Here is a 21,605-nt window from a genome sequence, read left to right as displayed (position 1 = left end):
TGTTTTCAGTAGCCTGGTTGCAGTCATGTCTTTGTTAATTCAGTACATTCACTTTTACTTGTGCAAAATCAAGTATTGGACAGCATCCACATGAAATCTAATCTATTCAGCAATGATAGTGTCATATAGTTTCAAGACATTGCACTTCCCATTGCATAGAATAAATACAGTCTGCACATTCTCATCCAGTGAAGGCACCTCTCCGTCCTGTATACAGTATACGTTTACAAATTAACCAGATACAGAAAGGCCTAGATGCACACAGAGATAACTTTACCATTTCCACCTAATATTGCAATTAGAAATAAAGTATCACAATTCCTATTATTGTTTTGTACGTCATACAATCAATGATATTAACGATATTCATACACTGAACAAAAATATAAAAGCAACATGCAACAATTTCAAAGAGTTACATTTCATATAAGGAAATCATTCAATTGAAATATATGCATAAGGCCCTAATCTATGGACTGCAATTAATTCATTAGGCCCTAATCTACAGATTTCACATGACTGGGACAGATCTGCATCTGTTGTTCACAGATACTTTTCTGGTGTGACCACCATTTGCCTCATGTAGCACGACATATCTCCTTCACATAGAGTTAATCAGGCTGTTGATTGTGGCCTGGTGAATGTTAATGGTTGTGTGAAGTTGCTGGATATTGGCGGGAACTGAAGGATGCTGCCGTACAAGTCAATCCAGAGCATCCCAAACAAGCTCAATGGGTGACATGTCTGGTGAGTATGCAGGCCATGGAAGAAATGGGACATTTTCAGGAAATGTATACAGATCCTTGTGACATGAGGCCGTGCATTATCATGCTGAAACATGAGGTGATGACGCGAATGAATAGCACAACAATGGGTCTCAGGATCTCGTCACGGTATCTCTGTGCATCCAAATTGCCATCGATAAAATGCAATTGTGTTCGTTGTCCATAGCTTATGCTTGACCATATCATAACCCCACCACCACCATGAGGCACCACAATGTTGACAACAGCAAACCGCTCGCCAACACAACACCATACACGCTGTCTGCCATCTGGCTGGTACAGTTGAAACCTGGATTCATCTGTGAAGAGTACACTTCTCCAGCGTGCCAGTGGCCATCGAAGGTGAGCATTTGCCCAATGAAGACCATTACGATGCCGAACTACCATCAGGTCAAGACCCTGGTGAAGACTTGGGCAAGCACACAGACAGTTTGTGCAGAATTTCTTTGGTTGTGCAAACCCACAGTTTCATCAGCTGTCCGGATGGCTGGTCTCAGACGATCCTGCCGATGAAGAAACCAGATGTGGATGTCCTGGGCTGGGGTGGTTACATGTGGTGTGCGGTTTAGGCCGGTTGGCTGTACTGCCAAATTCTCTAAAACAACATTGGAGGCGGCTTATCGTTGAGAAATTAATATTCAACTCTCTGACAACTTCTCTGGTGGACATTCCTGCACACTCCCTCAAAACCTGAGACATATGTGGCATTGTGTTGTGTGACAAAACTGCACATTTATGGCCTTTTATTGTCCCCAGCACAAGGTGCACCTGTGTAATGATCATGCTGTTTAATCAGGTGCATGGATTATTTTAGCAAAGGAAAAATGCTCCCTAACAGGGATGTAAACACATTTTTTAATAAATTAGCTTACTGTACGTATAGGAAAATGTCTTTCAGCTCATGAAACATGGGGCCAACACTTTACACTTTACATGTTGTGTTTATATTTTTGCTTAGTGTAATATCACCACTAGGATTAACGAATTAGCGTGATGCTCATTCATGTCCAGAAGAACTGGTCAAATGACTACTCTTATTGATTATTCAATAACAAATATTCAAGGTTTTGAACACTGTAAAATAGACTTGAGTTGAATCTATTCAACCTCATGTGCAAATAAAACATCAAGGGTAATGTAATGCCTTGGTTTCGAGGCACTGCTCAGCAGTGCCAGTCAGTCAGTGTTAGCTACCAATAAAGCCCTAGGAACCTCTCTCAGTAGCGTGGTGTTCACATTTTGACTCGCTGGCACTGCTGCTATCATGTCCACTCTGCCTCCGCTGACTACCACCCTCAGATGTCCACCTCTGGAGGGTTAAGAACGGCCCCCGTCTCGATGCCCAGGACCTGCCTCTGTACCAGCTTGCAGTAAAGCCCCCCCTTGGCCATCAGTTGGCTGTGTGGTCCCTGCTCTACCACACAGCCGCGGTTGATGACTATGATGTTGTCTGCCCTCTCCACTGTGCTGAGGCGGTGGGCGATCACCAGCACTGTGTGCTGACGCATGATGTTGTTCAGAGCCTGCTGGACCTGGGGAGAGATAACAGAGAGAAGATCCTAAGCTACACTAAAAGTCAAATATGAGATAGCATTCAGAAAACAAGATAAAGTGCCATCAAATTAGAGACAACCGATAAAGAGAATATGTCAAAGATTAAATAATAATACTGACCTTTTTAAGCCAGCATAGTTACAATGCAGAGAGTTTGGTTATACTAAAAAGGATTATGCAGGGTTAATGGTATCTAGTATAGTTGAAGACTTGGTCTGATTAAAGACAGCAGAGAGGACACCAGCAGCTGAGAGTTATTATAATAACATTAGACTGCATTTAATGAACTAAGTTATTGTCATGAAACTTGAGGAGCTGCATATTACAGAATATACACGCTTCCTCTCTAAATCCATACTTTATCTTTATCTATAATTCACGACTTGATCTGATTAAACCCAGATCACAGTCACAGAACACTGATTTAGCCTGTCTCCTTACAACATGTTCGCTCTCTGCATCCAGTGCACTGGTGGCCTCGTCCAGGATGAGAACATGTGGGTTGCGGATGAGTGCCCGTGCGATGGCCACCCGCTGCTTCTGCCCCCCTGACAACTGGGTGCCCTTCTCACCCACTCCTAAGAGAGGAACGAGGAACAATTTCATTGCGTTCGAGATCTTAAAATAGAAATGCAACAACATATGCAAATAGTGAGGAGAGGCTATTATTTTGTGTTACTCAAAAATTATATGGCCAATGTTCATACAGTATGTTGCAGTAAACATAACATTTTTCAGTTTTTAGTTTGCTATTTTTTTAGATTCACTACTAGGACCCCTGGGGGTGCTTGGCCTATCCACAGGGGGTCCTTGAGAAGACTCAGGAGACCATAGGCTTACTGGTAAAATGCACATGATGGGGTACTTCAGATGTACTCTGGACATATCAAAATTCAGATAGTGGTATAGTAACCAAAAAAGGTTGGTAACCATTAGTTTAGGCAATAGCATTAATGTCACCTGTGTTATAGCCGTTGGTTAGACCGGTGATGAAGTCGTGTGCGTTTGCCTCGGTGGCAGCCTGCACCACAGCCTCCATAGGGATGTCAGTCAGTCCATAGGTTATGTTCTGCTCTACAGAACGGGCGAACAGGACAGGCTCCTGGCCCACTAGTGCTACCTGCAACAACAACACAGAGAGAGGCTCAGTCTTTCTGCACAGGGATCTTTACCAGTCTTCATCTTAAAATGAATATTGATGCCCTCTGGTGGTTGAAAGGAATAAGCTATCTAGCACGAGACAGAATATTTCGATTTCATGGAAAACTTCTCAGGTAGACAGTGATTGTGATTTAACGCAGAGGCTTAGTTGTACACATTGTAAACAACGAGTTAAAATGCCAGAGGAGCAATGTGGAGCACTGACCCGCGAGTGGAGGAAGCCATGCTGGTAGGTGTGCACCGGCCGGCCGTCCAGCAGCACCTGGCCTTGTTGTGGGGCGTAGAAGTTCTCTAAGAGACCCACACAGGAGCTCTTTCCACTGCCAGATGGTCCAACCAAGGCTGTCACCTCTCCAGGCCGCAACGTGAAGGATACACTCTGGAGACGAAGAAGAAGATTAAGAAAAATGTAAAATCCCATTTCGCTGATATTTTTTTATCTAAAGTGACTTAGTCGTGCGTCCATACATTTTTTACATATGGATGGTCCTGGGAATCAAACCCACTATCCTGGCATTGCAAGAGCCATGCTCTACCAACTGAGCTACAGAGGACCACCAAGAAGAAGACAAACCATCTGTTCATATATACCCAACCATCATGTCATAGGCATACATATATCATTAATATAAGTTTAGACATGATAAAAAGCACTGTTGTGAAACTGACTAATTGACGTGAGCACATTTTAGTATGTTTATAATCATAAAAGTAGCCTAGCAATAGTGATTAGCGTGTTATGGGTTAGATGGAATGATCTATGTGCAGTTGTAGAGGTAAAGTTCAAAAGAGATGGTAACCATCTCAGCTGCTCCCGTCTTTGAAACAAAAAGTTTCCATAAGGGTGAGATAGGAGCCATATGTTAGATATAATAGATTGTAAACTACTGCCCTATAACCCTGTCTTATAGTTTTACTGTTTTATATCATTGTATCCTCTCAATATGTTTTGCGTCCTTATATTATGAATAGATTGCTTATTCACAGAAATAGCTCTTTGTGTATGAGGATAATTATCTATCGGACTGTGGCATGCTGCAAGAATATGCACTCCCTAGACTTAAGGGTTCTCCTGACTGATAAGAAGACCGTGAGATGCGTGGAGGTGTAGCAAAGGTTCCAGATTTGAGCTGGTACGATAGCACCACATGCCTAGCCACAGAGATGAATGGTTCCTACACACAGAAGGGGGGTCTGTTTGGAAAGGGGGGCGGGGTTGAGGCCTAGTTGGAGGTCATAAATTATGTGCTTGTGACTTCATATCTTGTCTTTGCAGCTGTATGACCCAGTGTGGCGAATAAATCTAGCACAAGCTTTTTTCGGAGTACGACTGGAATTTGTACCGGAATTTAGAACCTAACAGTTCTGACATTGATCAATACAGTAGCTTCCTTGTATGATTGATAGTGTACTGGCTGGCTTTGCTGCATGGGGATGATATAAAAGCTTACTACTGGCATGAAACGATACAGAATTGCCTGACAACATTGTTTCTGTCTATAGCTCCACTCATCAGTCTAGCTTTGAGCCCAAACCTAATGGTCAGCTGACACATACCTTTAGAATGTCTGTTTCGGGCCGTGTTGGGTAGGAAAACGTGACATCTTTAAACTCGACCAGTCCTTTGCAGGTGTCGGGGACCTCTTTCCCATCATGTTGGTGTTTGGGCTCCCTGTCGATATACTCAAACACCTTCTCAGCTGCTCCCACTCCCTGCATGAGACCTGTGTAGACCGATGCTATGCTCTGTAACACAAGTTATTCAAGACAGGGGACAAAGGATAATACAATTAGCTAGGTAGCTGTCTTACTTACGGTAATATAAGGTGGTTAAAGGGATAGGTTGTGATTGTCATGTGTACAGTTAGAGATGTATATGAATGAGTCAGAAATACCTCCAGGCACTCTCCTAGCTCCAGCTCATATATGACGAAAGATATCAGGGTGCCTCCACTCATCTGCTCAGTAATGACCAGGTGACCGCCGTAGAAGAGGATTGCCACTTGAAGAACAAGTTCTGAGATCTGGAGCAAGCGAGAAACACATTTGAATGTGCCCCACGACCAAGGTAAAGAGAGCAGACACATTGGATGCAAAAACACAAGACATAAAACATGAGGGAGCTCCTTAACACTTTATTTTATTTATTTAACTTGTATTTAACCAGTCAAGTCAGTGAAGAACAAGTTCTTCATCCTTATGTACATTGATGGTCTTACCGGCAGTAGCTACTGTATATTGGTGATACCTACACAACTGGACCACATGTAGAGGGCGTAGGCCAACGCTTGCTTCTTGTTCAGTTGAAACATGACATGCAGCCTGCCGTAGTAGGAATCAGCCTCCTGTTCCTCATTGGCAAAGCTGCGCACCGTCTTCATGGATGAAACAGTTTCCTCGGCCACCTGGTTAGCCTGAGCCAGGGCAGTCTGGACCTCTTTGGTCAATCTCTGATGATGAGAACCGTGGAAAGTTTAACAAGTAAAATTGCAAACTAAAGACTGTATGAATGAAGCTTTTAATAAACAAGTGTTCAAATGTATTACAATTTAATACATGGGCTGGGGTGAAGTGTCTATGTGTGTACGTGTGTGCGTGAGAGCTTGTGCATGTGTGGGTGTGCATGCTTGTGCGTGTGTGTATACAAGCAGCAGAGTGAATACCTTATAGTACTCCCCATACACATTGGAGATGACGGCGATGAAGGGGAATCCCATGATGGTGACCAGAGTCAGCTTCCAGGACATCCCGAACATGAAGATGAAGAACCCTATGCCCTTAACCATACTCCTCAGGAACATGTTGACGTTTTGAGAGATCAGGTCACTGACTTGAGTAGTGTCAGAGGTCAGGCGAGAGGTGATGTCACCTGCAGGACAAACATTTTTTCCAAACTCTTTCTGAATTATTTTCATTATTTAATGACAGGTTAGGAGCAGAAATATGAAGGCAGAGTAGAGGGAGAAATGTGAAGGGCTTTTGGGCATTTGGGGATCAGACTCCGAGCTTAGGAGAAAAGCTTTTACACTATAACACTTAAACCCCACAGGCTTTAACATAGTGTTGGGGCAAAATGGTTCTGTTACAGTCTAATGTTATGTAAAGGCTTGAGTTGAATACTGTAAGAACTGGTTAGAACCTGTTCTTGCTTGTACAAAGCTTTAATAAAGTGGAGCCAAGTACCCCTTATCTCTCATTTAGCCTTGCCCCCCCCCCCCCCCCCCCCCCCCCCCCCCTAGGAGAGGTAAGCAGCTCTTTGTGTCGATTAAGTATATAAAGACTGTGTGGACTCCCCTGCAATTGCTTGAATAAACTCTTATTAACTGGATAATGAGCTCTGCCTGATTCTTGGAAAGAGTTTCCTTGACAATAGTTAATAAGCCTTTTTATAAGATATAACTTTAGACTTATTATACAAGTTATAAAGCATTATGACTTGTTATAACAGCTAGACTGTGGCTCAAAATATTAATGAAAGAATATACCTGCAGGCTTTTCCAAGCGTTTTAATGTTCATCTGATCAGCTGACAGATGGCGCTGGAGAAGAAGACCGACGTGTTTCGTGCCCCCAACCGATTGTGTTTTGTTGTTCGTTTATATGCTTTTTTTAAATTTTTTTTATTTTTTTTAATTAAAACTTATTTTTTTAAACTTAATTTGTACATAATTTTGCCGCTACCGTCTCTGAGAATTTCTGAGAATTCGTAGTCGATCGAATAAACCCCCACTTCCTTCCATTCTGCTAGCAAACATGCAATCGATGGACAATAAAATAGATGACCTACATGGAAGATTAAACTACCAACTGGACATTCAAAACTGTAATATCTTATGCTTCACGGAGACGTGGCTGAACGACGACACTATCAACATACAGCTGGCTGGTTATGCGCTGCACCGGCAGGATAGACCATCGGCGTATGGTGAGACAAGGGGCAGCAAAATATGTATTTTGTAAATAACAGCTGCTGCACGATATCTAAGGAAGTCTCAAGGTTTTGCTCGCCTGAGGTAGAGCAATAGCCATGATAAACTGTAGACCACACTACCTGCCTAGAGAGTTTTCATCTGTATTTTTTCGATGCTGTTTATATACCATCACAGTCAAAGGCTGGCACTAAGACAGCATTGAATGAGCTGTATTCCGCCATAATGAGCGCCGTACTCAGATTATTGCATGGTGTGCTTTTTCCGTAAAGTTTTTTTTAAATCTGACACAGCGGTTGCATTAAGGAGAAGTTTATCTAAAGTTCCATGTATAATAGTTGTATCTTTTATCAATGTTTATTATGAGTATTTCTGTAAATTGATGTGGTTCTCTGCAAAATCACTGCATGTTAAATTAGATTTTTGGATATAAATATGCACTTTATCGAACAAAACATACATGTATTGTGTAACATGAAGTCCTATGAGTGTCATCTGATGAAGATCATCAAAGGTTAGTTATTAATTTTATCGATATTTCTGCTTTATGTGACTCCTCTCTTTGGCTGGAAATATGGCTGTGTTTTTCTGTGACTTGGTGGTGACCTAACATAATGGTTTGTGGTGCTTTCGCTGTAAAGCCTTTTTGAAATCAGACACTGTGGCTGGATTAACGATAATTGTATCTTTAAAATGGTGTAAAATACTTGTATGCTTGAGGAATTTTAATTATGAGATTTTTGTTGTTTTGAATTTGGCGCCCTACACTTTCACTGGCTGTTGGCGGGGTGGGACGCTACCGTCCCAAATATCCCAGAGAGGTTAATGTGGGGAAACTTAAATCCGTTTAACCAAATTTCTATCAGCATGTTAAATGTGCAACCCAAGGGAAAAAAACTCTGGACCACCTTTACTCCACACACAGGGACGCATTCAAAGCTCTCCCTCGCCCTCCATTTGACAAATCTGACCATAGTTCTATCCTCCTGATTCCTGCTTACAAGCAAAAATTAAAGCAGGAAGCATTAGTGACAAGCTCAAAAAAAAGTGGTCAGATGAAGCAGATGCTAAACTACAGGACTGTTTTGCTAGCACAAACTGGAATATGTTCCGGGATTCCTCCGATGGAATTGATGAGTACACCATATCAGTCATTGGCTTCATCAATAAGTGCATCGATGACGTCGTCCCCACAGAGACTGTACGAACATATCCCAACCAGAAAACATGGATTACAGGCAACATTCGCACTTAGCTAAAGGCTAGAGCTGCCGCTTTCAAGGAGCGGGACTCTAATCCGGAAGCTTATAAGAAATCTCGCTATGACCTCCGACAAAACAACAAACAGGCAAAGCGTCAATACAGGACTAAAATCGAATCATACTATACCGGCTCTGATGCTAGTCGAATGTGGCAAGGCTTGCAAACCATTACAGACTATGAAGGGAAGCACAGCCAAGAGCTGCCCAGTGACACGAGCCTACCAGACGAGCTAAACAACTTCTATGCTCGCTTTGAGACAAATAACACTGAAACATGCATGAGAGCACCAGCTGTTCTGGAAGACTGTGTGATCACGCTCTCCGCAGCCAATGTGAGTAATACCTTGAAACAGGTCAACATTCACAAGGCTGCAGGGCCAGACGAATTACCGGGACATGTACTGCAAGTATGCTCTGACCAACTGGCAAGTGTCTTCACTGACATTTTCAACCTCTCTCTCTCCGATTCTGTAATACCAACATGTTTTAAGTAGACCACCATAGGGCATGTGCTCAAGAACACTAAGGTAACCTGTCTAAATGACTACCAGCCCATAGCTACGTCTGTAGCCATGAAGTGCTTTCGAAAGGCTGGTCATGGCTCACATCAACACCATTATCCCAGAAACCCTAGACCCACGCCAATTTGCATACCATACCAACAGATCCACAGATTATGCAATTTATATTGCACTCCACACTGCCCTTTCCCACCTGGACAAAAGGAACACCTAAGTGAGAATGCTATTCATTGACTACAGCTCAGCATTCAACACCATAGTGCCCTCAAAGCTCATCAATAAGCTAAGGACCCTGGGACTAAACACCTCTGCAATTGGATCCTGGACTTCCTGACGGGCTGCCCCAGGTGGTGAGGGTAGGTAACAATACATCCACCATGCTGATCCTCAACAAAGGGGTGCGTGCTCAGTCCCCTCCTGTACTCCCTATTCACCCATGACTGCACGGCCGGGCATGACTCCAACACCATCATTAAGTTTGCAGAAGACACAACAGTGGTAGTAGGCCTGATCACCGACAATGACGTGATCAAGACAAACGTGATCAAGACAAAGGATATGATTGTGGACTACAGGAAAAAGAGGACCGAGCATGCCCTCATTCTCATCGATGGGGCACGACAAAACCTATTCCCCCTCAGGACTGTAAAGATTTGGCATGGGTCATCAGATCCTCAAAAGGTTCTACAGCTGCACTATCGAGAGCATCCTGACTGCTGGATCACTGACTGGTATGGAAAATGCTCTGCCTCCAACCGCAAGGCACTACAGAGTGTAGTGCGAACGGCCCAGTACATCACTGGGGCCAAGCTTCCTACCATCCAGGACCTCTATACCAGGCGGTGTAAGAGGAAGGCTCTAAAAACTGTCGAAGACTTCAGCCACCCTAGTCATAGACTGTTCTCTCTGCTACCACACGGCAAGCGGTACCGGAGCGCCAAGTCTAGGTCCAAGAGGCTTCGAAACAGCTTCTTCCCCCAAGCCATAAGACTCCTGAACACCTAATCAAATTGCTATCCAGACTATTTGCATTGTCCCCCCCCTCTCCCTCCCCCCTCTTTTACACCGCTGTACTCTCTGTTGTTATCATCTATTTAATCAGAGGAAGAAGGGAAAAGCATGAAGGGAAGGAATAAAGAGAAATCTTGAGAGCTCACCTGTGTGGTTAGAGTCAAAGAAGCCCACCTCCTGACGCATCAGAGATCTGAAGAGAAGATTTCGCAGGCGAAGATTCAGTCTGGCAAAGGTTAGATTAAAGAGGCCACCTCGTACTCCAATAGCTATAGAGCTAAGGAGAGACGCAAGAAATGAAACGCAGTCAGAGATACATTATACGCCACAAACACACAAGATCAATGTATATATTGTCGAATCCATAATAGATATGCAGCATGTGCAAGACATCAAAGAAGATATGGCACACAACAAGGACAACCAGTTAACAAAACACACGCCTTGTGATCACTGTTCACTTCAGCATGGCTTACCTGACTAAGGCCAACACTGTGAGAGTGATCAGGGGCTTGGTGAAGTACTCCATACTCTTGTGAATAACAATGCCATCTATAGCCTGCCCAGTGTAGTAGGGGATGAAGGCCTCACCTATAAAGTGGATAACATAGTACCATTAAATGTTATGAAAAATAATAAGCACAATTGTGTAAAATAGAAATACAGTTAAATGTATAGATATATTTTGATTTGTCTATAATGAAATGAAATGAGTAGGGTAGAGTATTTTTTTATTTAACCTTTATTTAACTAGGTAAGTCAATTAAGAACAAATTCTTATTTACAATGACGGTCTACCGGGCCAAACCCGGACGACGCTGGGCAAATTGTGTATCAGCCTGGATTCAAACCAGGGACTGTAGTGATGCCTCTTGCACTGAGATGCAGTGCCTTAGACCAATGTGCCCCTCAGGAACCCCATCATGCTTTATTCATGGGACATGAGTCATTAATGTAATTTGTCACTCCTATAATTAAGCAATAAGGCCTTATGGGGTGTGGTATATGGCCAATATACCATAGCTAAGGGCTGTTCTTATGCACAACGCAATGCGGAGTGCCTGGACACAGCCCCTTAGCCGTGGTATATTGGCCATATATCACAAACCCCTGAGGTGCCTTATTGATATTTTAAACTGATTACCAACATAATTTGGGCAGTAAAAAATCAATGTTTTGTCATACGTGTGGTATACGGTCTGATATACAACGTCTATCAGCCAATCAGCATTCAGGGCTCGAATCACCCAGTTTATAATGAGTAGTAGAGCAACCTTGCAACCCTGAATGCAATACCATGCTGCTATTAGTTCAGTAATAAAGTCTTAAATACAAATGCATGGGATCCAGACAGAACTTCCAAGAGGCTGGTTATGTTTCTTTATTACACATCTTCTGTGTAACTATCTCATGCAACACTGTGTAATATGCCAGCGTCACATTGGTGATGATCTCTACATTAATCAACTTGACCTGACCATGGCCAGGCCAAATAACTGATATGACCTGACCAGGGAAATCCTCAGTTCCCTAGTTATTGTCTGTACCTAGAGCCCTGCGTTGTTCCTGGTCAGGTCATGTGTTCAGGAAAAACGCAGGGCCCTAGTCGTCTGTGCATTGTAATTAAACAAGTTGCCACTTACACACAGCAGAGATGAGGAGGAAGAGGAAGGCTACAGAGAGCAGCCCAGCGTATTCACTGCAGTAGGACAGCAGACGCCCCAGTGTGGCCCCTGAGTTCTTCTGGTCCTCTGTTCCTTTCCTGCTCGCCCTACTCCTCTTCTTCTCCCCATGCTTCTGCTGCTCCTCCACCTCCTCAGTGCCATTCTCTCCTGCTGCCTCCACTAGCCTCTCAGTCTCCTCACAGACACTTCCTCCACCATCTCCCTCTCCGTCAGTCACAGTGTTAGGAGCCCTTCCCAGGAGTCTCCAGAGGAGCACGGTCCCCAGCACTGACACACAGGTCCAGGAAAACAGACAGAGGAACCAGGGTTGGTGAGCCAGATCGCCCTGCTCCGAGAGCATCAGGAGCTTAGCTAAGGCGTAGGTGCTGACGGTCAGGCAAATTAGGAGAGTCAGGGTCCCCAGGGCAGAGACCCTGCATGGGCCGTCCACTCTGTTCCATAACACCCCTATGGAGGCCCCAAGCAGAAGGCAGACTCTGACCAGCATAGTCCCCCAGAGGTCCAGGACGGAGTGGAGAATGTCAAAGTTCTGCACATCCTCTGTGAATATTGCAGTCTGGCAACCATGTAAGTAGAGGACAGTGGTGACAATAACATCCACCAGGATAAATAACAAGATACAGCTCACCACTACTATGACCCCCATTACGTTTCAGTCTATCCGTGGAGAGATAGTGTCCTGTGAAGAAGGAACAAGTCTGGGAAGAAACAAGAATACAAAAAGCTAAAACTGTAGCCTATTGTTTTGTTTTAATATTGTTGCTATTACAATACATTTATAGGCTATTACAATTTTATGACGTTTTTTTTCGAACAAGTGTTTTGAATTCAACCCAAATGGAAGTTCACCGAACTACACTGAACAAAAATATTAATGCAACATATAAAGTGCTGGTCCCATGTTTCATATGCTGAAATAAAAATCCCATAAATGTTCCATACGCACAAGAAGCTTATTTCTCTCAAATTTGGCGCACAAATTTGTTTACATCCCTGTTAGTGAGCATTTCTCATTTGCCAAGATAATCCATCCATCTGATAGGGGCAACAGGTAGCCTAGTGGTTGGACTAGTAACCGAAAGGTTGCAAGATTGAATCGCCGAGCTGACAAGGTAAAAATCTGTTGTTCTGCCCCTGAACAAGGCAATTAACCCACTGGCTGTCATTGAAAATAAGATTTAGTTCTTAACTGACCTGCCTCGCTAAATAAAGAGCATAATCATTACACAGGTGCACCTTGTGCTGGGGACAATAAAAGGCCACTCTAAAATGTGCAGTTTTGTCACATGCCACAGATGTCTCAAAGTTTGTGGGAGCATGCAATTGGCATGCTGAATGCAGGAATATCCACCAGAGATGTTGCCAGAGAATTTCATGTTAATTTCTCTATCATAAGCCACCTCCTATGTGAATTGTGCAGTATGTCCAACCTGCCTCACACCCACAGACCACATGTATGGCATCATGTGGCTTATGGTTTGCTGATGTCAACATTGTGAACAGAGTGCCTCATGGTGGCAGTGGGTTTATGGTATGGGCAGGCATAAACTAGAGACACAATATCGATGACAATTTGAATGCACAGAAATACCGTGACTAAATCCTTAGGCCCATAGTGAGGCCCATTTTAAAGGTATCTGTGCATATCTGTATTGCCAGTTATGTGCAATCCCCAGGTAAGGGCCTAATGAATTTATTAAAATTGACGGATGTCCTCATATGAACTGTAACTCAGTAAAATCTTTGAAATTGTTGCATGTTGCGTTTATATTTTGTTCAGTATAAATGCCTACCGTGATCCATGATCACAAATGCACCCGTGACATCAGGTTTCGACAAGGTTACTGTATCACATTGACCTACCGTGCGGCGCTCTTATCTCCTCTCGGATATTCGATCACTTTCCTTGATACAGTAATTTATTATATTTTAGGCGACATGGCCGTCTCGCCACTCTGTCGCATTCTGAGTTCATATCGATTTGCACTTAAGCTGCACTGGTGATCCTTTATGCAATGTATATGGAAACCGGTAATATAAATGGTGTGCGAGGCTCCTCCTTCAAGATCATCCCAGGACGGAACTGGCGGGGCAATCCAGAGAGCCGGTATTTCAGAGTCTTTCTGACACAGTGCTCCCTGCGCTACATCACGTGAGTCTCGTCAACCGGACTAAATAGCCAGAGCCATGCAGTGTATTATTATGAGGTTTATTCAAAGAGTATCAGAGATTGTGTGTGTGTTTTGTGTGTAAGAGAGATAATTTGGACAAACATAGGAGAACTGATGTATTTACTTATTACAATGTGCATTAAGTGACTCATAACTTCCATGTGAAAGTCATATTTATCACTTTAGGGGTACCGAGTCTGTTAAGACTTTGTTGTGTGGTGATGTTCCTATTCAAAGATTATTCAGTAGAATGTGGGGCCTATGGGGGATTTTGAATCCATGCACAGCAATAAACTTTTAAGCCATCATTTGGCATGGACCCAAACCAATGAATAACATTTCTTCCCTAAAGCATGTAGAGCTGTATTCATGAATTGTGATTGTGGATATGAAGTATCCCAAGTGTGGGCCCCCAAAAAACTGATGCTGGCTCCAAGTGCACTGCTCCATGACATTAATGCGACTTCATATCCGATTTTGAACAGAGGTGGAAATCTAGGTGTATTCTACATTATCTAGTGTAAAAGTATTAATTTCGTTCACCTCTTGCTGAAAACAAATTGGCCTTTAGCACCTACAGGCATCACAATAGCAATGACAAGACCACAAATCCACCAGGCACTGCTAGAGAGATCCTATGTATTTGGACACGTGACCAACCCAATAATTCATCAATATTTTTGGTCAGGATTCTTGATGTTGGTTGCCTTTATGTTTGCCAATCTTCTCTCAGAGGTGAAGCTGCTTAGCAATGTGGACAGAATGTCTCCATCGCAGCACTGAAGCGAGACAAATAATTGAGCCATCAATACAGTCACTGTATGAGTCTCAATTCTGTACCCTGTATACCATAACCCCAGGATAGCAGGCCTCAATGAACATCAGAAACCAGGGGGTATTCCAAGTCACTCTTTTTGTCATCTGAGCAGCTTTGCTTAGTGGCGAGGACTGTTTCTACAGGGAAAGACAAGTAAATGCTCGGTTTCAGTTTTTTCTGGGAGGGTGACTCTCCCGAGCAAAACATAGGGTCGGTGACTTTGAAAGTGATGGAGGGCATGTTCCGAGATCTTCTCTTGGCATTCTTCTTCTCCTGTTTGTAGGCCGCATTCATGTTGGCGATCACCTGTAAGCACAAACAATTATTTACCATTTCCAATGGAATCCAGAGAAAGCTCACATGGGAATGTCACACATTGACCCACAGTATGTCCTGATGAATTATGCTTCCCAAAGAGCAAGAGGGTTGAAGTCAAGTGAGTCAGCAGTGAAGTAGAAATTAAGTGGCACCCATGAAACAAGCGTATCAGGCTCTCTTTAGTGGTGTAGCACAGCATCTCCCAAAAGTGAAGATATTGCATTTCCAATTCAAACTCACCAGCTGCTTGACAGAGATCTGCTGTTCCTGCATCACTGTCATACAAGCAGAGGCCTCTTTCTTTGAGTGATTCAAATCCGTCTCTTGGTCGTAACTGAAAGGAGCAGCTTTTGTCTTGACAAAATAAATCGTAAATTAGTAACTAAACATGAACAATTACATAGTAATAACACAATTTGATGCATTTTTAAACCAAACAAAACCAAACACAAAAAAAACATATCACCTCACTGGGCAAAATGGCTTCCCTGCTGAACATGAGTGAATAGGGTGTGAACTTGGTTGTGGGGTCGATGGTCATCCTAAACAGATATAAAACAGGGTCCAGGAAATCGTCCCACTCTGCCCGCTTCTCTGCCACCACCTGAGTGATGGCCTCCTTCAGCAGGCCACTGCTGCGGTCGTGTAGCGGGTTCAGCTCCACAGCAGATACACTCTGCACTATGTTCCACCTGTCACACAGGTGCTTGGTCACCTGGAAGTAACATTACGGGAGAAATGTTGATATCGGCCTATCCACTTCGTTAAGATTGTAAATAGACACAGGCTAATAATTTCTCACCTCATCACAAAAGTCAACGCTTTGTGTGGAGATAATTGTTTTTGCTGCCCCAAACCTGGTAGGGGGGGAAAAATATGGTGATTGAGCGCCATCTCATGACAACTCATGTTGTTGATGATTGTTGTACCTTGCAGATAATATTCAAATTAGTATTGAAATGTGTGTGTGTTTAATTAGGCTACCTGTAAATGGATGTAGAAATACATCTGGCAACAGAGAGGCAATCTCTCTTTTGAATGGGGAATGCCTCCACCCACTTGCTGAAGTAATCTGTGATGATTACCACGCTTGAATTACCTTGCTGGGTTTCTGGGAAGGGTCCTGGTGAAAAGAAGAACCGATTCTTTAATTTAAAGACCCTTGCTTCCTTTGGTCTGAACATTGAGTTTGATCAGAAACTCCTGTGATTTTTCTATCTATTTGAAATAAAATTGTAAAGGCTTTTTATGATGTAGGCTATTTGTGATTTTTTTCCATTGATTGTAAATTAAATTGTGTACTCTAGGCTATGATCATTGTGTATCCATTCATGCTTTTCTCGATATTATTGTTGTGTAAATTGACCAATGATGTCATGCCATAGCCAGCCATGATTGCAAACACCTGCGTGTGTCCAATGGAAACCTATATATACACTGGTGACCTGCAGTGCTTGACATGAAATCCTGATGAAGACAGCTAGCTGTCAAAATATTGCCATATTTTATTTGCCATCAGCGCGATTAGTGTGTGGCTTTTCCTTTTCTTCTAAAGAAGAGCAAATTCAACAAAGTCAGACAAACATTTGAACTCTTTATCTATTGTTCTGAGACTAGTGTAATAGTGTTTCTTCTGTCCCTCTCCTCGCCACACCCTTGGCTTGAACCAAGTACCCTCTCACCACATCGACAACTGCCTCCCACGAAGCATGATCACCAATCGCTCCACAAAAGCCGCGGGAAACAGGGAAACAACTACCTCAACTTCTCAGCTGAGGTGACGACACCAATTGAAACGCTGCTACTACTACTGTGCACAGCTAATTAGCTAGTCATTTTACACCAGTTACACTGAATGAGTAGTTTAATTTTCTGAGAAGTTTTCTGAGAGTTTATTTACCAAATATATCAATCCCTAGAATTTCCCAGGGAGCTTCCACTTTGATTGGCCGAACAGTTCTTGTCATGTTTTTGTTCCTCTCCGAGCGCTGACAGGTTTCACATACCTTTATCTAAGGCAGACAAATGCACAAACACAATTTGTAAGAAGAATAAATGAATGATATGCCTCCAAGTTGTATTATTGCATTACACTGAAGTCCAAAGAGACGCACATACCCAGTCCACGACGTCCTTCACAATACCCAGCCAGTAATACTTGCTTTGGATCTTGTGAACAGTCTTCTTTTGTCCCAAGTGATGACCGATGTCATTGAAGTGGCACTCTAGGAATACATGCCTCTTACGTTCCGCTTCAATCACCACCTCTCGCTTCTCTTCCTTCTTGGGCCCCACATAATACAGTCGACCCTCTAGAACAACAAAACCACACAGACAACATGCAATTAGAAAGAGATGCTATTCTAGTCAACAACACACATTTCAACCGCCCTCTACACATTAAGAATTTTCTTGTTGTTATTTGTTATCTATTCACTCTCTTACCATCAATTATGAATTTCTGAGCATATCTTTTGAGATTCTTCTTTCGTATAGGATTCATAGTCTGGGGGTAGCAGCCCTCGGCCACAAACGTGTAGATGTCACCCAGTCGGTTTGAGCTCGACTCCACCACCTCCTCTTCAGCCACCACTTGCAACGAATCCACACTCAACATCTCAGCAGCTAAAAAGGGACCTAAAACCACTGTAAATATGCGAGCCAAATTATATATTACAAGGAGTAACCGATGTACGAGCAAACAAATATTAACATGACAAAATAACAACTAAATAATGAGTCAACGGATGAGAGATTCGTATGTTTCCTTAGTATTCTGCGAACGGACGATTTATGTTGACGGACCCGGAAACGCAACTCGAAGTTTACCTTTCCTCTTGAATCCATTTTACATCAACAGATAGAAAAATGGCCACATATTTAAATAATAGAGTACCGTTTGATATTTCTATATTTTATATACAGAAATGTGTCTCTGTTTGAGCTATTTTGTTGGTTACAAATCATGGAAACTAAATGCTGAGAGTATCATTTCACATCGGACACATAACATAGTTGGATCACAACAAACAACTACAGTTCCGCGGGCGATATCCCCCCTGCTATATTAGCCAATATTATTATGAATTGTCCTATAATACGTTGATTTGTATTATATTTATATGACAAGTCATGCAACACGACAAGGATTCCAAGGCAACATTTTACACTTGTAGTTGTTTTAGCACTGACAATATTTTCCTCGAGGAGTTCAAACTTCATGTCAGATTTCTATCCGAGCACCAGTTTAGATCTGATTATCAAGCGGTGGGTATCTGGCCTAGCTAGGCAGTAGATCTACAGACGGTTGTCACGTTACAGCATCTTGTTAGATGAGTGTAAAGTTAGCAACCTTACTTCTGTTTATATTCCAGGTGTTAAGAAATCTTGGCTGCTCCACTGACACAGAATTCAAGGACATCCTGAAAAAGGCAAGTAGACCCATGTAGTTTAAGTATTTTGTTAAAATCGGACTGAATTGTCATTATATTTTAATGTATGGGTTGAATGTTTCTTATCTAGATTGAGAAAGAAGTTGAAAGGCGCAGGAGCCTTGGTGTGAAGTCAGCTGAGAGAGCTGCAGCCATTAAGGAGATTTATAAACCACTCCATGACCATGTCTACCTTCTCCATGTAGGAATCATACAATAGTACTGCAGTCTTCAAATCCATACACAGATACTGTTAATTAACCCTTTGATCTGGGGTATTACTGTACAGTGTAATTTACTTAGATTGTCTATCTCTTTAGGAGTCCTATATATCACCAGAGTTTAAACAGATGGTGGATTATTGTCGAAGTGATGAGGCCAGTAAAGAGGGACTGTTGAGTTTAATGCAGACAGAAGCAGGTGAGTTTTCCTTAGAGTTCATATTTGACATTGGTGGTGCCTGTCATGACTGTTCAACTTCATAGACATTTTTATTCCATTGTCCAGATTAGGGCCTAACTCCTTATTTTTTATTTTTTTAAAGCGGCAAGGGTCTTCCGCTTTCCTGTGTTCAAGAAAATCTTCTGTGATGAGCTGATAGAAGAGATGGAACACTTTGAACAATCTAGATCGCCCAAGGGCAGACCGAATACCATGAATAACTATGGGGTACACGTCCTGTTATATATATGAGAGAAATCTGTAGAATATTAGATTTGGACATTTCAGGCAAAATGCTCAATGTATAAAGTGTTACCTGTGGTAACTCATGTTCCTTTTGTTGGTGATGTTCTTTTGTCCACACAGATCCTCCTGAACGAGTTAGGGTTTGACGAAGGCTTCATCATCCCTCTCCGTGAGCAGTATCTGCAGCCTCTCACATCTCTGCTCTACCATGACTGTGGGGGATGTTACCTGGACAGCCACAAGGCCTTCATGGTGAAATATGACATGCATGAAGACTTGGACCTCAGCTACCACTATGACAATGCAGAGGTCACTCTCAACGTGTCTCTGGGGAAAGAGTTCACGGAGGGGAATCTCTACTTTGGTGACATGAGACAGGTGCCTCGTTAGAGCCAGATGGGGAAGTGTGATAACACAATAGTGTTATATAGAATGAAATAATAAATGGAGCTGTGCTCTTGGTTTAGATTCATACTCATACTATCTCTCATTAATTCCACACACACTGTGGTTTAAAAACCATACCAGGTTACACACTGTTATATTTTAGGTTGTGAAATCGCACAGATTTATTAGTTGCATGAACAAAAGTCACCACAGCACTTTAGTAAACATTCTCATTGTTAGTCTAGTATGGTTCAGTGGCTGATGGTGTTTTTGCTGCCCCTGCAGGTGCCTCTGAGTGAGACAGCATGTACAGAGGTAGAGCACAAAGTGACGGAGGGTATCCTCCACAGAGGACAACACATGCACGGTGCCCTGCCCATCTCCTCTGGGCAGCGCTGGAACCTCATTGTCTGGATGAGAGCCTCACAGGAGAGGAACAAACTGTGCCCCATGTGCAACAAGATGCCCACCCTGGTCGAAGGAGAGGGTTTCGCAGACGGCTTCACGAGTGACATAGGGATGTCTCTTCTACAGAATGTATAATGTGTCCTGCATTAACTTAATGTTGCTGGTCCATCTGTATTTGTGTATGTTAGTGTAACTATTGTCTGGATGTTTACTTATCGTAGAGATTATTGCATGTGCCAAAGAAGAGTTGTGGAGAGGAAACGTGAGACATTATGAACATAGGGAGGCTCATCACTACTTCTTCAAAACACCTCACTACAAACTTCATTATGCAGTGTCACATTTATTCCTATATTTCCTAAAACATCATGTCCATACAAAAAATGTATAGCTAGTGAATTGAATGGTATTTTGTACAGGTAGGGGTATTTCATATTCAAATGCCAGTGTTTATAGACAGTGGGGGAGAACCTGAGCTTTTGCCTTCCCCTTTATGGCTTACTTTTAGTGGCCTTGCTCCTGTTTCTTGTTCACAGAAAGTTGACAAGATTTTTAATCTGTACAATTTATAAATCATGTAAATATACGGAACAAAAATATAAACATGACATGTAAAGTGTTTGCCCCATGTTTCATGAGCTGAAAAGATCCCAGAAATGTTCCATATGCACAAAAAGCTTATTACTCAAGTTTTGTGCACAACATTTGTTTTCATCCCTGTTAGTGAGCATTTCTTCTTTGCCAAGATAATCCGTCCACCTGACAGGTGTGGCATATCAAGAAGGTGATTAAACAGCATGCTCATTGCTCATTGCACAGGTGCACCTTATGCTGGGCCAAAAATGTCTCAAGATTTGAGGGAGTGTGCAATTGGCATGATAACTACAGGAATGTCCACCATAGAATTGAATGCTAATTGCTCTACCATAGGCCGCCTCCAACGTCGTTTTAGAGAATTTGGCCGTACATACAACCGCCTCACAACTGCAGACCACATGCAACCACACCAGCCCGGGACCTCCACATCCAGCTTCTTCACCTGCGGGATTGTCTGAGACCAGCCACCTGGACAGCTGATGAAACTGAGGAGTATTTCTGTGTAATAAAGCCCTTTTGTGGGGAAAATCTAATTCTGATTGGCTGGGCTTGGCTTCCAAGGGTTGGACCTACACCCTCCCAGACCCACCCATGAGTGCGCCCCTGCCCAGTCATGTGAAATCCATAGATTAGGGGCTAATGAATTTATTTGAATTGACTGATTTCCTTCTATGAACTGTAACTCAGTAAAATAGAAATTGTTGCATGTTGTGTTTAAATATTTTTTCAGTATAATAATAAATACATAACTAGTTATGGTCTTACTAATTCTGTAATAATACATACAAAAAATAAATAATGCCCAGGCATTTCTCTGTTGATAAAATATATCATGTTAAAAGGATCAACATTTAGCAACAAAGAAAATATCACAAGAATACA

The 21,605-nt window shown here is 42.6% G+C and overlaps 2 protein-coding genes across 2 annotated transcripts; one reads left to right on the top strand and one right to left on the bottom strand.

Moving 5' to 3' along the window:
* Window positions 1-30: 30 nt before the first annotated feature.
* On the bottom strand, window positions 31-13,954 carry LOC139411092 (ATP-binding cassette, sub-family B (MDR/TAP), member 9). Its single transcript, XM_071156938.1, has 12 exons — window positions 13,771-13,954; window positions 11,866-12,605; window positions 10,699-10,813; window positions 10,369-10,499; window positions 6,164-6,369; window positions 5,753-5,950; window positions 5,396-5,524; window positions 5,058-5,246; window positions 3,706-3,879; window positions 3,300-3,459; window positions 2,781-2,917; window positions 31-2,317 (listed from the first exon to the last, which is right to left on the bottom strand). The coding sequence occupies exons 2-12, from the start codon at window positions 12,551-12,553 to the stop codon at window positions 2,081-2,083; spliced, it is 2,364 nt and encodes a 787-aa protein (XP_071013039.1). The 5' UTR covers window positions 12,554-12,605; window positions 13,771-13,954; the 3' UTR covers window positions 31-2,080.
* A 4,259-nt stretch (window positions 13,955-18,213) lies between these two features.
* Window positions 18,214-21,605, top strand: LOC139411091 (2-oxoglutarate and iron-dependent oxygenase domain containing 2). Its single transcript, XM_071156937.1, has 7 exons — window positions 18,214-18,480; window positions 18,588-18,644; window positions 18,736-18,846; window positions 18,965-19,064; window positions 19,189-19,313; window positions 19,452-19,709; window positions 20,004-21,605. Exons 1-7 carry the CDS (start codon window positions 18,346-18,348, stop codon window positions 20,259-20,261), a joined length of 1,044 nt encoding a protein of 347 aa, XP_071013038.1. The 5' UTR covers window positions 18,214-18,345; the 3' UTR covers window positions 20,262-21,605.

The sequence above is a fragment of the Oncorhynchus clarkii genome, chromosome 6 (assembly GCF_045791955.1).
Source record: "Oncorhynchus clarkii lewisi isolate Uvic-CL-2024 chromosome 6, UVic_Ocla_1.0, whole genome shotgun sequence".
In the NCBI taxonomy this organism is placed as follows: Eukaryota; Metazoa; Chordata; class Actinopteri; order Salmoniformes; family Salmonidae; genus Oncorhynchus; species Oncorhynchus clarkii.
The sequence above is the reverse complement of the archived record's forward strand: the minus strand, read 5'-3'. Positions and strand labels throughout refer to the sequence as shown.